Below are 15,110 nucleotides of genomic sequence, written 5' to 3'. Positions count from 1 at the left end.
GTACCTCGCCGGCATAGCGGTTGCGCAAATTCAAGGATGCCATGAAGTTGGAGTAGTCTTTCTTCACACAGGCCGGGCGCTCAGTGAGCTGAGTTACCTAGATAGGTGCAGAGAGCTGGTTTAGATGCCAAAACATTTTTTCTTATGTTTAACCAAAGCCCTGGTAGGACATCAAGCTCTAATACAGACCATTGAACCTTCAGTGTGCCAAGCTAACATGACCACTTGCATGCCTCATGGAAAAATCTAATTTTTTTCCTGAGAGAGGACTTCTCTGTGTAGCCTTGGCTGTCCTAGAACTTGTCCTGTAGACCAGGCTAGCCTCAAATTCAGAGATCTGTCTGGCTCTGCCTTCCAAGTGCTGGGATTAAAGGTGTGCACCACCCCACATAAATAACTCTGGTCTCTACATGTGTGTACGAGGGATAGCTCTTTTAAGAATGTGGAGTTGGGGACTATAGGACAGAGGTACCTTAGTCAGGGTTTCAAGCACAACCAACAATCAAACATAGAACAAAAAGCATCCTTTCCATTTACCAAGAATCTATTCGGCTGGACACAGTGGTCTCCACCAAAACCAAAGAATAAAACAAACAGCAGCAACACAGGTGTCTTCTCCTCACTTATAAGCTGTAATCTTCTGGGACAAAGATGAAAATCCTTCCAGCAAAACAGACCCTTGCGAGCTAGCTAGCCAGTACCTAAAACAAGTGAGTGGCTTTAAGCCCTGCCCTCTGCTCATGTGTTCTCCAAGAGGTGGACAGCCCAAGGTTGGGGATCCGATCCTCAAACAGGACACTAAGGTAAAGAAAATCATGGAAACAAGAGAAGAGGAAAAGAAGCCCTGCCTCCTGGGGTCTTGTTGAAGCATTCACCAGCAGTAGAGCCAGGAGTCCGGCACCATGTGCTGAGAGCGTGAGGCCCTTTTCCCTCCCTAGCCATGAGCCAGCAGTTTTCTGGGTTTTGCAGCAGCTTCCACTCCGTGCTTCATATGAAGAGTAGAAGCTCAAGGCATCTCTGCAGCAGTCTCACTGTCCTCCCTTTTCCAGTGACAGAGAAGGGCCAGAGTCTCTCAGCAATCCTCTGAGATGGAAGGCGAGGGCTAATGCCAGGGGCACAGTACCCACACGTGGATGTCTTCCTTTCTTCCTAGAGCCTCTCCAAACCCATGCACTTAAACACATCTTTTAATACCTAGGGGCTACATAGTGAGACACTGTCTCAAACCAAACCAAACCAAACCAAACCAACTCTGATACAATTTCTAAAGCTGCTTCAGTTCTATTAATCTAGAAATCCCTTTCAGCAGCAAAGTCACAAATCCTGGCTTGGCCTGAGCTGGGAACTCTAAAATTCTAGGGGTCTTCTTCAGCCTGAGGAAGGTGGCAGTATAGAGCTGTGCCTCTGTCCCCTAACTGCTGACAATCTACTGTCAAGAGTAGAATGGCTAGTGACAGCTAGCTATATATGGTCCAACTGGCCACATCTGCCAAGGCCGATGCCTTCAGAGGAAGTTGAGTAACACCAAAGTACAAGCTCCTTGGTGACAGAGCCACAGGCCTTCCCAGGGAGACTGCAGGCCCTTGACCAAGTGTTTTTTCTTGGCTGGGTGTTGAGGACAATCTTCCCTTCCTTGTGGTACCTCCACATAGCACATTTCACAGCCCACCTATAGTTTCTCAGAGGGCGAGGACAACGCACATTTGGCAGTATTCTGGGTTCATACTGACTGTGTATGCGTGTGTGTGTGTGTGTGTGTAGAGTGAAACAGCTTAAGCTGCAAGGCCAGCCTTATTAGCAGGTGTGACTGTCTGATTTCAATTCCAGCCTAACTTAACTTTGAAACTACTGCTTTTAAACCTAATTAACTGTAAACAAAACAGATAAAACTGGGAGGCCCATGTGTGTGTCTGTGAGCATCTGCAGGAAACAGAATCATGAAGTCCAGTGAGTGTTCCAGACCACTGGTTCTCAACCTGTAGGTTGTGACCCCTTTGGGGGACACATATCAGATATTTATATCACAATCATAACAATAGCAAAGTCATAGTTATGAAGTAGCAACAAATAACCTTCTGGCTGGTGATCACCACAACTTTAGAACTGTATTAAAGGGTCCCAGCATTAGGAAGGTTGAGTCCAGACAAATGTGACTATGTATAATGCTGTGTATGTCTGAGAAGCCAATTTCTTTCCTCTCTATGATACTACAAAGTCAGATTTCACAATGTATCGAATTTTACCTACAAAACTTAAGCACAATAGGGAAATGCCTGTTTGGATGGCACTTCTGGACCCTCATCAATCCCCATCTGTCAACAGATGCCTTACATACCTCAGAAATGTGTGGGGTACAGGAGCTGAGGGTCTTTCATGAAAATCTACATATAGACTGAGTCCTTCCCCTATCACAGATTAGGAGCTCACTGCTCCATAGGGTATTTCACATACCCCAAGAGTTGTGTTCTGCTTGTTGTAGCCGGCAAAGTGAAGGATGCTCTCAGTGGCCATGGCCAATCCCGTGTGCTGGGACAGTCCTGACACCCAGTTCTGATGCTTGTTCAGATATTCCTGAAATGGAAGAAAGCAAGCTACATCACTAACAGAAAGAAAACTCTAGAAGCATAAAGCAGCAGATCCGATACCAGGCTTCAGTGCAGGATCTGCTCTGACTTGCCAACTGTGGGACCATCAGGGAGTTAAGCCCTTTTCATTTATAAATGAGGAGGAGGTCCTGATCTCTGAGTGGCTAGTACACAGTTGGTAGGAGATGTCATGATCTATACAGGACCATCCTTGACTGCAAACATGCTATCTGGTCAGTGTTCTGCCAGCTGCTGGAAAACAAGCAACATAGCCTCAGGCCTGCTGTGAACATGCAGGCCATACAAACAGAGGCCTCACGCAGACTTCTGTTTTGCTACGGCAGTACTTTGCTACTGAGGAATGTGTGAAATGGGAACCCAGAACAAGTATCTGAGCGTGTCTGTTGGCTAGCGGGAGGGCACCAGTGATGCAGGATGTTTGATCACATTGTGAACCCCAAGACTGTGTTATTAACTTAAAAAAAAAAAGGCTGTTTCTAATTGTGGTGTGACTCAGCCCTTAGCAAACACCTTTAATCCCTCTGGATGGAATACAGACATACCCTTAGTACACATTTTTAATCCCAAATAATGAAGGTAAAGTTAGTTTTTAGAAGGAAGCATCCATGTTTGAAAGTAATGTCTAACTGAGTGGCAGGCAAAGTGATGAATCAGAGAAAGATTTGACAGAATAAGATATTACCAACTCTCATGAGAAGAGAGAAAAAGAGAGGCAATTTAAGGGAGCAGTGCAAAGAGAGGGGTGGGAGAAAGTTTTACCAGGACAGTTATAGAGAGACAGGTTGCGGAGAAAGAATAAGCTAGACACAGGTGAAGACAGAAGGAGTCAGAAGGTTAAAACAGATTGCCAGAGTTAGTATGAGGCCAAGCAGAGCAATTTAGGAGAAACTGAGAGAAACCAGATTGAAGCAGTCAGCTTGGAGAGAAGTTTGAGTCAGAACAACTGAGTTGAATCAGCCAGTCAGAGATCAGAAAGAACTAGGAAGGGGGGAGCTTATTCAGCAGAAAGTCTCAGAGGCTGAAAACATTCTAGGCCTAGATTAGATTGTACAGAAGCTAGAAGCTCCCAGGACTAGGCCTATGTTAGCAGATGGAGACCATATGCATCAGAAACATTGAAATCAGGCAAATAAAAGTTATTTTACACACCAGAGCAGAGCAAGAGGAAAAAGAAGGTTTTTACTCTTGGAATGACATATTCTCATCACCACAGGAGCAGGAGCAGGAGCAGGAGCAGGAGAAAGCACACAAACACACACACAATATTACCAATTGTTTTAGGAATTTCTGTAGCTGGGGAAATCCATCTATGATCAGACTCTACGATGATAGGGATGGAGTAATGGTTAAGTTTAAAAACCAAATGAGATTTGCTACTAAGACTGGACCACTGTGGAGGCACTGGGAGGGGGACTTGAGGAGGCTGAGGCTGGGGAGGATGGGCAGGCAGTGAAGCTGGTCAGTGACAGCTGCATGAAGTCATGGGTTCAGAAGGGATGGCTGCTGGGCAAAGCAGAAGGAACCAGGGTCCGGTGTGCTTGTTGGAAATATTATGACCCTTTCAAGCCTCCTTGTAATACTCGGTTTCCTTTTCTTTTTTCTCAAGACAGCGTTTCTCTGTGTAGCCCTGGCTGTACTGGAACTTGCTCTGTAGACCAGGCTGGCCTTTTGAACTCATAGAGATCCACCTGCCTCTGCCTCTCTAGTTTTAGGATCAAAGACATGCATCACCATCACCCAGCCTCGATGTTCTTATTAAGGCTGTTTGCCTTAAAAACAATGCTGGGATGGATGAGCTCTACCTACTGGTTCCTTTTTGTTTCCTGAAATCTTTAGGCACTAAAGGATTCCTGTTTTCATTAGTGGCTATGGCTCTTTTCCTCTACACGACATGAAACAGGTATTTCTCAAATATTAATGATTTTACAAAAAAGCTGAAGAATCCCAGTGGCTAAATATGAAAACTGCACAGTGTCAAAGTGTGCCTTTATAAGCAGGCGTGGCTCTGCCCTCGTCTGTGTATGAATGTGGGTCCAGATGACTCCTCTTCCAGCGTTTCTCAATCCTTGCTGAACAACCCCTTGTGTGGACAGTAATCCTAGGCACAAGTCAGGGACTCTTGCTCAGCGTATTTCAAACTGACTCTAGGTCTCTCAGAGCCAGCTGCTCCACCTTTCTTGGGCTTGACCACGAGGAATACTTTTTTAAAAAAAGATTTATTTATTTATTTTATGTATGTGAGTACACAGTCGCTGTCTTCAGACACACCAGAAGAGGGCATCGGATTCCATTACAGATGGTTGTGAGCCACCATGTGGTTGCTGGGAATTGAACTCAGGACCTCTGCAAGAGCAGTCGGTATTCTCAACCACTGAGCCATCTCTCCAGCCCGAGGAATACTTTTTAAAAATAACTCTCCCTTGAGCCAGGTAAGGTGTTACACACCTTTAATCCCATACCCAGAAGGCAGAGGCAGAGGCAGGTGGATCTCTATGACTTTAAAGCTAGTCTGGTGGTCTACATGGTGAGTTCTAGGACAGCCAGGGGTACATAGAGAAACCCTATCTTGAAAACAAAAAAATAAATGAACAAAATTTGTTCCTCCTTAAATGTTCTGCTGAGGTCACACAGGCTTCACTCAGCTCCCTGTTAGCTCAGGTTCTTTCTAGTGGTACCCTTTCTTTTCTTATTTATTTTTTTAAAAAAGACTTGTTTATTTATTATATATTAAATGCACTGTAGCGGTCTTCAGACACAGCAGAAGAGGGCATCAGATCCCATTACAGATGGTTGTGAGCCACCTTGTGGTTGCTGGGAATTGAACTCAGGACCTCTGGAAGAGCAGTCTTAACCGCTCTTAACCGCTGAGCCATCTCTCCAGCCCCTCTTTTCTTATTTTTAATCTTTGATTCCTTCTAAGACAACTTTCCCCTTCTATATTCTGTGGCAATTTTGTTCTCTTTGCAAGTGAGAACATTAGTCTGAAGAAATACATATGTATATGTGTAGGCTCAACAGAGTGTCACTGAGACTCAAGCCTTTGATTCTGTCTGCTCACTGGCCTTCAAGGCCCTGCACTAAGGTGCACATAATGCAACAAGCCTGGGCAGCCTGCACCACTGTCCCTGAACCCCACATTGCCCCAACTCACCTTGTAAGTAGCCGCAATCCTCCCACAGTCCTAATACCTTACAGTGGTCAGAGCCAGGTGCACTGGCCTGACAGTCACACTCACCCCGAAAGGCATGTCCAACAGTTGATCCTTGAGCATGCACTTTTCTCAGGCTTTAGACTGCTCTTGGTCTCTGTTTATCACACAGGAGTTTATATTTTGACTGCTTTTGGTATTTGGGGAAAGTACCTGCAGGTGGGACTTAGTGACCGTGGGTGCCCACTTCATGGCTTCCTGCAGGATCATCCCACAGCGTGCAGCAAAGTCTTTCACGATGCTCTAGAAGTTAAACAACTGGAAGTCAGCATATCTAGGTGGCAGTGACTGTCACAGGCTAAACTGTGTCTTCTTAAAGTCTTACGTTGAAGCCCTGATCCTCAGAAACTCAGAATAAGATTGTACTTGGAAGGACTTTAAAAGAGGTTATTAAATTAAAGGCCACAGTGGGAAAGCCCAGCCTAACACAGCTGGTGTACTTATGCAAGGAAGAAATGCGGGAACATCAGGGACACCTTCTCAGAGGGAACCACATGAGAACACAGTGAGAAGGATCCTGCATCCTAAGGAGAGTGGTCTCAGAAGACTCCCCTGCTAACACTGTGTTCTTGGACGTTTTTGTCCCACCACTGTGAGAAAATCAATGTCTTTATTTAAGCCAGCTAGTCTAAGGTAATGGGTATGGGAGCTGTGTCAGTAGCCATGTACTAACGCCAAAGCCACAGGCACAGGGGCCCTGAGTGCACTATGGGCTGTGGTTCTTGCAGAAGGCTGTGTGGCAGATCCTACAACATAAACAGTCCATCTTACGGTCACTGTGCAACACATCCTGAGTCAGTCAATCGATATTCTACATGGGGAAAAGTCCTCAGAGGTGCCATATAACTCTGTCCAGCTGGGGAGGCCTAAGTTAGGGAAGAGCCCTACCCCAGGCTAGAAGAATGCTGGACCAGTCCAGTACTCTTGTAGCAGGAGCTCCACATCAGACTCAGTGTGGAGAGGAGCTAGCAGGACGTCTTCCTTATCTGGATCAAAGGGTATGGCAAAGCCAGAGTCCATTTTTCTATTCTACAGTGAACAAGTTAGCATGCCTCAAGGACTGAACTCTAAAAGCCATGCTTGCTCAGTGCAGATCTGAGGGGCTGAGAGCTGACTCATAGCTAGAAATGCCTTTGGCAGCTAAAGCAGTAAAGCTGCAGAGTCAGGGACACTGAGTGGGAAGCCACAGGCCTGGAACACAGACAGGCTCAGCTCCCCCTGCAGGAGGACAGTGCCAAGAACCATTGTACATTCCCAGGGAAGCCCTCATTCTAGGGGACCAGGTGGGACTTACCTCCCGGGCTTCATACGTGTCAGGAACCGTGATCCGATAGGGGGCGTCAGGAATGTCATAATAAGGTTGGTCCTTGTGAATATCCTGGAAACAACAGACCCCTAAGCCCTCAAGGCTGCTCTGCCAAGCATGTGACACAGTCAACAGTGTCACATGCCCCACATGGACTCCCAAACCTGCCACAGCCTAGCAGGAGACCTCAGGGAACAGTTTGGGTACCCTCTCCATTTACCATGTGTAAGTAAGTGAGGCTCAGGGGTATTACTGGAGTCAGTATGACACACAGTGGGAAGCTCATGTGCTAGGTAGATCTATATCGCTGGGATACTCACAGCACTTAGTGATAGTGACAGGGTCTGCAGAATGTCCAACATGGTCTTCAGCACAGTCCCACTCCAGAGCAAGTGTGGAAACCTGCAGCAAGAAGGGTTCTCAGGGCTGAGGAGAAGAACTTCCCAGGAACCTACACAGTCCACCTCTGGGGCCTCCCCTGCACAGCCATGAGCCCACTGAGACATAGCACCTATCCACCTCTCTCTCCACAGCGAGGTGTATGGAGCCTGGTCAGAAATGTTCTCAGGTCCAGTCCATCCTACATCCAAGGGCACATACAGGCCATACCCCTCCCTTCCAGGGCAGTTCTAGTGTTTTATGGTGGCTCCCAGTACGTCTCATGCCACTGACAGAAAACAAGAATACTGGAATGAAGTAAAGCAGTTGCCTGGTTCTAGAAGACTGGAAGGACACTGCCTTGTGCGGTACTCATCTTACATGTGGTCTGACTTGGATGTACACCATGTGTGCAGGGCTTGGTCCTTGTGGATGATGGCCTGGCTGGCTCCTGGCCGATCCTCACCTCTGCAGCTGTCTGAAGAAGGCCTGTAGCCTCTGTGGTACTCCCAGGGAGCTGGCGGCCAGCAGTGTGTGTGCTAACTTGGCCTCTATACTTCAGAGGCCACCCAGCTTACCTTCTGAAAGGTGCCAGTATGCTGTCATGCCTCTTAGCACAAGCAGTGGGAAAATGTAAGTGTGAGCTTTTATTCTGAGAAGCTCACAGGATCCTTATTCTCCTGGGAGACTTCTAGATAGATCCTGGGTTAGGAGATACTGAGCTTATAATACCAATAATACCCATGGCTGAGAATGAGTATGTCTCTAGGCTAAAATGTAGGCTGTTACAAACGCACTGACATTCTCCAGGGAGCTGCATCATCCTTGAATTTTTGTTCTGACTTCGTTATTTTCTGGGCTGATGATGCAACGCTGGTTTTCCCTGTCCCACGCTATCGATGTTTATACACATACAGAGCATTAGAGAGAAGTCAAACTTACTTATCCACCAGACCAGACAGGTACTTGTCAGCCACTCTGCGTATCCTCTTGTGAATGTGGTTGAAGTTCACCAGCAGAAACTGGGCATGCCGCTCCAACTCCTCTTCATTCTCCTTGGTCTTGGCCTAGAGCGAGAAGAGAAGACAGGCACCATGGGGCTCTCCCATGTGTCTCCAGAAGGCACACACTGGCGCTCAGGCAGGCTTACTTTTTCTGCCATCATGTTCAGGAAGGCATCAAATACTTTGTCAGCAACAGCGATGACACACTGCATCATCCCTGCAATGAGAGGAAGGTTTCGGGGATTAGGACAGTCCAAGTTACCAGCAAGCTCAGACATGGCAAGGGCAGTTCCAGGGATCAGGCATAGTCACAAAAGTTACCAACCATCTCAGGTGCACAGAGCTGCAGAGTAGAATATCTGCCATAAGCAGCCTGCATTTATCAGAAGTAGGAAACCTGGCACCACACTATCACCCGAATCTCCCTGTCATGTCTCCTTTCTGTCATGTCTCCTTTCTGTTCCTGGAGCGGATCCTGAACACCGCACAGAATTTTCTCACATTTCTTGGTCTCTTATAACTGTGTTGATCCCTCAGTCTGTTTTTGGACCTCATGACCTTGATACTTTAAGTACACAGTTAATTTATAGAAAGGTTTTCAATTTAGCTATCTAAGACCTGTTCATTAGGGTGGGGTTCAGGGGACTTGGAGGGAGTGCTGGAAGTGATACAACCTTCTTCCTTTCTCTCTCTCTCTCTCTCTCTCTCTCTCTCTCTCTCTCTCTCTCTTTCTCCCTCCCTCCCTCCCTCCCTCCCTTCCTTCCTTCCTTCCTTCCTTCCTTCTTTCCTCCCTTCCTCCCCTCCTTCCTTCCTTCCTTCCTTTCCTCTCCCCTGACCCCTGGCTGGGTTTCTTTTTTCTTTTTTCTTTTTTCTTTCTTTTTTTTTGGAGCTGGGGACTGAACCCAGGGCCTTGTACTTGGTAGGCAAGCGCTCTACCACTGAGCTAAATCCCCAACATCCCCTGGCTGGGTTTCTTAAGACATGGCTCGACAGGTTTGCTTCTCATGTGTAGCTCAGGCTAGACTTGAACTTGTGATAACACTCTGACCTGAGACTTCTGGGTGCTGGAGTGAGAGGTGTAGCATACTTGTTTTTTTTTTTTTTTTTTTTTTTTTTTTTGTCTCATTATATCAGGGGCTAAGGCATTTACCATCTCTTACCATTTCTGAAGCAAACTGTCAGCACAGTGTTTGAGTAACTACTTTTCCCTTCCCATCCTTATAGAACCCACACTCTGAGCTGAGGAGCTAACTGTCACTCCAGGAGTGCTCAGTGAATTAAAGCCACAAACAACACATCTTTATGAACGTATGCTCATAGTGTTTGAGATCATGCCTGTATCTGATTTCTCTCTGACATTTTGCTAGTTGTGGCCTCTCAATGGATTCTGTGCAGTAAGTACTACAGCTAACCACGAGGGCATTCTATTTATTTCCACTTCTACTTTTATAAACTGTAGTTCTTTAAGAAAGAGTTATCTCTCTTTTTCTTTTTTCTTTTTTTTTTTTTTTTGGAGCTGGGGACCAAACCCAGGGCCTTGTGCTCACTACGCAAGCGCTCTACCACTGAGCTAAATCCCCAACCCTATCTCTCTTTTTCTATTTTGCATTTACTCAATAATTTAATTAGTATGGACTCATGGTTTAAAAATATTATATTGCACACACACACACACACACACATACACACACACACACACACACACAGTGTTTGCCTGTATGTGTCTATGTATGTACACATGTAGGATGAACATACTTAATGTCTATGAAAGCTAGAAGGCCTTAGACCCTTTGAACCTGAAGTTAGAGATGGGTGTGAGTGGTCATGTGAGCGCTGGGATGTGAATTTAGGTCTTCTGAGAACAGCACATGCTTTTAACTATGGAGACAGCACTCTAGCCTCTAGCTTTTTGCTTTTAAATCCAGGTTATAATCAAATACTGCTACTGTTCAGATTGTTCCTACCATAGTCACTGGGAGTTCTCAAACTGCCTTTTGTGTTCTCCTGATACTCCCCTCAGGACCACCCCATCCCCCCCCCTTACTTCCTGGTATATGTCGAGTACTTCTGATCTTAACATTGAAAATCTAAAAAGCAAGTTGGGGAGGTATCTCTATGGATGAGTATTTGCCTATTATGTATGAGGCTCTTGGTTTGATCCTCCTCATCATCAAAAAACAAAAACAAAAAAAGTCAAAATCTGAAATACTCCAAAATTAGAAACAAAAAGTTCATTTTATTATTTTTTTTGGAAAAATTTTTTACTTTGTAAAAATAATTATGTGTGTGTGTCTGTGTGTGTTTACGTGCATATGTCTGTACAAGTGCTCATAAAGGCCAGAGGGGGCATCAGGCTCCTCTAGCTAGCTGTGTTACAGGGGTCTGCCTGATGTAGGTGCTGGGATCTGAATACTAGCAGTTCTCTTAACTGCCAAGCTGTCTCTCTAGACCCCACTTGACAGCTTCTCGAGTATCCTGCTCTGCCCCTCCTTATACTCCTTATACAGCTGAGATGATCCTCCTGCCTCCACAATCAAGTGCTTGGATAACAGCAAACACTACTAGTACACCAGGAACTGAACTCAGGGCTTTAGGCCCACTAGGGAAGTGCTCTACCAACTCAACTGTAACCCAGGCTACCCTGGATTATTTAAAAAATAGTCTTGGTGTGGGGGGGAGGCTGGAGAGATGGTTCAGTGGTTAAGAGCACTGGTTGCTCTTCCAGAGAACCTGGGTTCAGTTCCCAGCAACCACATGGTAGTTCACAGCTGTCTGTAACTCCAGTTCCAGGGGATCTGACACCCTCACACAGATGTACATGCAGGCAAAATAGGTTATAAAATAAAAACAAATAGTTTTTAAAAAGGAAAAAGTATCTTACATTTATTATTTATTCTGTGTGCACATGTGCACTTATATTTCACAGTGCATGTGGATTTTAATTGTTGGAAGGCAATTTATGGAGTCAGTTCTCTCCTTCCACCACAAAGGTCACAGGGATCAAACTTAGACTGTCAGGCACAACAAATACCTTTATTTGCTGAGCCATTTTGATGGTCCTACCTTGCCATATTTTTAAGGTTATATATTTTGTGAAGATACTTCCAATGGAGTATGTAACGTCATAAAACTATTTTCTCTATGTGAACAGAAAATAGGAACTATTTTCTTTTTCCTACTCAAGTTCTTATCATGAAAGCACTATAATGACAAGCTTACCAGATTTGTCTTTCTGAATAGCTTTATCCTCGAAGTAGCAGAACATTACCTGGAAGCGATCTGGATCTGTAGAACGCAGCACCCTAACAAAGAGAGCAGTGTTGAACACATAAAGGTACACCCCTCCCCATCAGAGACGGGCACTGTTCTGAACGGTTTGGCTTACACAACAGCATCTCTGCTGTTCACAGGAGCACACGCTCATCTGGACTTTCTACAGGCTGATCATTTAGTTACACAGTGCTATCTCTTTCACTCCACTAATTACACTACTAGTGACACAGAGGTTACAGGAACCAAGGCTTTTTTTCTTTTTTTTTTAAAAAGATTTATTTATTATCTATAAGTACATGGTAGCTGGTCTTCAGACACATTGGATCTCATCACAGATGGTTGTGGGCCACCATGTGGTTGCTGGGAATTGAACTCAGGACCTCTGGAAGAGCAGTCAGTGCTCTTAACTGCTGAGCCATCTCACCAGCCATCTTTTTTGGTTTTCTGAGACAGGGTTTCTCTGTGTAGACCTGGCTGTCCTGGAACTCACTGTGTAGACCAGGCAGGCCTAGTACTCACAGAAATCCACCTGCCTCTGCCTCCAGAGGGCTGGGATTAAAGTCATGGGCTACCATGCCCACCCTGAGACCTGCATTCAGATTTCTTTACCTTTGGCATATTCTGTGCCATTCATTCGTGGGGCTCTGTTTTCGTGTGTGTGTGTTTGTGCGCTGTGTGAGTGGGTGCTACTGAGGCCAGAATTGGAGGGGACTGTAAACTGCCTCATGGGGGTGCTGGGAACACAGCAAGCCCTCGGAGTCACTGCCGTCTGCCTAGCTCCTGCTTCATTTTTGTGAGTCATGCATGGTCTCATGTAGCTCAGGCTGGTCTTAGATTCATACCAACCCTTTTGCCTCAGCTTCACCAGTACTGGTATTTTTTTAAAAAAGAGATTTATTTATTATATATGAGTACACTGTAGCTGTCTTCAGACACACCAGAAGAGGGCAACAGATCTCATTACAGATGGTTGTGAGCCATCATGTGGTTGCTGGGATTTGAACTCAGGACCTCTGGAAGAGCAGTCAGTGCTCTTAACCGCTGAGCCATTCCTCTAGCCCCAGTACTGGTATTTTTCTTTTTACCTTTATGATAATAAATTCCAACCTGGGCCAGCCAGATGACTCAGAGGGTAAGGTACCTGCCTCCACACCTGACAACCTGAGTTTGGTGACTAGGACCCACTGGTTGGAGGAGAGGGCTGCTCTTGCAGGTGACCTCAGAGCCCCTGCTCCATGCCTGGTATCCATGTGCTACAGTCATATACATGTATAAGATGAAAAGACTATAAGAAGGCAAAAACAAAAGGCCTGTAGCCTTCAGGGAAAGGGAAGAAAATGGAAACTCGTGTGCTTGGACCATGGCTGTACTGAAGAGCTGTTCAGGTCCTAGGAGCTGCAGTAGGAAAGCAGGCCTAACGATAGATTCACCGGCCTCCACACAAGCCTTTCAGGGGTAGCTGAGTCTCTGTAAGCAAAGCCAGGGTCTGTGCAGGCTCGGATGCTTTTACTTCTCACACTGTGATTTCAAAATTTCCCTAATAAACAGGAACTGGAAATTGAAGTCTCATCCTTGGGTCAGAGCTCAGGAGTTGTTCTATGCTGGCGTAAGGCTCTTGGGGATCTGCAGGGAGCCCATGGCTATATAACACCCAAGTACCACACTTGAGGAGTGGGAGAAAGCTCTTCTAGTTAGGCACACTACACTAACCACGGTTACTGTGTTTTGCTTTCTGTAGCTTCTTTCTTTCTTTTCTTTTATTAAAATGTAGTCTGGGATAAAACCCTGCATGTGAGACAAGCCCTCTTCTGCTGGGCTACACACTTAGCTCTCTGGCTACTTTTTCTTTGAGGGAACAAAAGAGGAAGGAGCTACATTTTTCTATAGGAAATGGCAATGAGGTGACCATTTTCTTTACTTTAGCCATCCTATTTTATTTTTTTTACATTTATGTGTGTGTGTGTGTGTGTGTGTGTGTGTGTGTGTGTGTGTGTGTGTGAGATATCTCACACAAGTGTGCATATATTCATGGGTATATAGCTCTGGCTGTCCTGAAACTGACAGAAATCCACCTGCCTCTGCCTACTAAGTGATGTGAGTAAAGGACCCTCCCCCTGCCGTCAGCAGTTGTTTGCTTTATAAATGCTTGTAGGTCTTGGGAGGAGCTGAAAAAGTCTGATATCTGTCAAGACACAAAAGTGAAAAGTTTGCCTCAGTATGTGTGGAGGTGAATGCTCACGTACCTCATGTATTCCAGCCGATACACAGACAAGAGATAGGTGGACATGGCAAAGTCCAGCTTGTTGATGAGGGCAGACACCTCAGGAGGAGGATCTAGCAAGTTGATGATGGTACTTCGGAGCTCATTCAGCTCAGCCTGGAGGGAAAGAAACACTCAGAGGTTCATGATGGTGCCTTCCCAGAAGAGAGGAAGCCTGACAGTTAGCACAAGGACATGGAAAGGATTTGTTCTAATTGTTTCTGGACAGTTTAACAAGAGTGAGAAGAGAATCCGTACCGGGGTCACTGTATCATTTTTCATGGCTGAGTTGTACTGGAGGACTGATCGAAGAGGCTCTTTGCTGGGAAAGGTAAGCAGAGGTGACTTGGTTGCTATTTCACAGACTCCTTCATACCACTCTTCCGGCCAGAGCCCTGTGAGAGAGAGAGTTAGTGGGTGAGGCCATTGTCCCAGCACAGGGCAGACGGGATGAGAGAGAGAGGAGAGGGGGAGTAGAAGGGAGAAGGAGAAGGAAAGGGAGAGGGAGAGAGAGAGAGAGAAAATGTGAATATATGAGAATATAGAGTCCCTAGTTCAAGAAGTCTTATGTATTGACTCTGGCAACTTCTAGAGTCCTGAGTCTCCTAAGACAATTGTCCCCACAATGAGACTCAGAAACAAGTCTGCTGTCTAATTTTGTATAGGACATAGCATCCCCATTGGGAAGTATAACGTTTCTAAGTACCTGCGGGAACAAGAAGCTACATTTGGGCTCAGAACAAATGTACCCCGACTCTGGAGTTGTTGAGTCTGACCATAGCTATTTCTTGCATACTCAGCCTTTCCCGGGGAGACACCACTCCCTACCTGAGCCTTCCACAGCGAATCCCATTAGCACAGAGTAGAGCCAGAAGTCTCGGAAAAGCTTTTGTAGCCTAGGTTTAGCTTCTTTGATGGGTGGCAATCGTCGGGTGAGCTGATGTGGGAAGGGAGAAAGGTTATTTGCTAGTAAAACTCCATTACACCAAGTATAAAATCAAGCACACATTCCCCAAAGCCAGTCAGAATGGGTGCAAACAGACACAAGGAGCTGGCACTTATCAATTATTGTACC

At 45.8% G+C, this 15,110-nt stretch overlaps 1 protein-coding gene across 4 annotated transcripts in view; it reads right to left on the bottom strand.

The window, feature by feature from the left end:
• The window catches only part of Pi4ka (phosphatidylinositol 4-kinase alpha), a 120,985-nt gene that overhangs the window by 33,425 nt on the left and 72,450 nt on the right, over positions 1 to 15,110 (bottom strand). For all 4 annotated transcript variants that reach the window (XR_001840421.3, XR_010055966.1, XR_001840422.3 and 1 more), the window contains exons 20-30: positions 14,864 to 14,972; positions 14,294 to 14,430; positions 14,019 to 14,152; positions 11,722 to 11,804; positions 8,649 to 8,719; positions 8,441 to 8,565; positions 7,441 to 7,522; positions 7,109 to 7,192; positions 5,968 to 6,057; positions 2,452 to 2,571; positions 5 to 97 (exon numbers count right to left, since the gene is read on the bottom strand). Coding sequence is in view for 1 of the 4 variants with exons in the window: in NM_001415014.1 (NP_001401943.1) it covers positions 5 to 97; positions 2,452 to 2,571; positions 5,968 to 6,057; positions 7,109 to 7,192; positions 7,441 to 7,522; positions 8,441 to 8,565; positions 8,649 to 8,719; positions 11,722 to 11,804; positions 14,019 to 14,152; positions 14,294 to 14,430; positions 14,864 to 14,972 (1,128 nt within the window). In the remaining 3 variants the exon portion in view is untranslated. The remainder of the gene's footprint in view (positions 1 to 4; positions 98 to 2,451; positions 2,572 to 5,967; positions 6,058 to 7,108; positions 7,193 to 7,440; positions 7,523 to 8,440; positions 8,566 to 8,648; positions 8,720 to 11,721; positions 11,805 to 14,018; positions 14,153 to 14,293; positions 14,431 to 14,863; positions 14,973 to 15,110) is intronic.

This window comes from Rattus norvegicus, chromosome 11, assembly GCF_036323735.1.
Source record: "Rattus norvegicus strain BN/NHsdMcwi chromosome 11, GRCr8, whole genome shotgun sequence".
Classification (NCBI taxonomy): Eukaryota; Metazoa; Chordata; class Mammalia; order Rodentia; family Muridae; genus Rattus; species Rattus norvegicus.
This window is presented reverse-complemented; position numbering and strand designations above follow the sequence as displayed.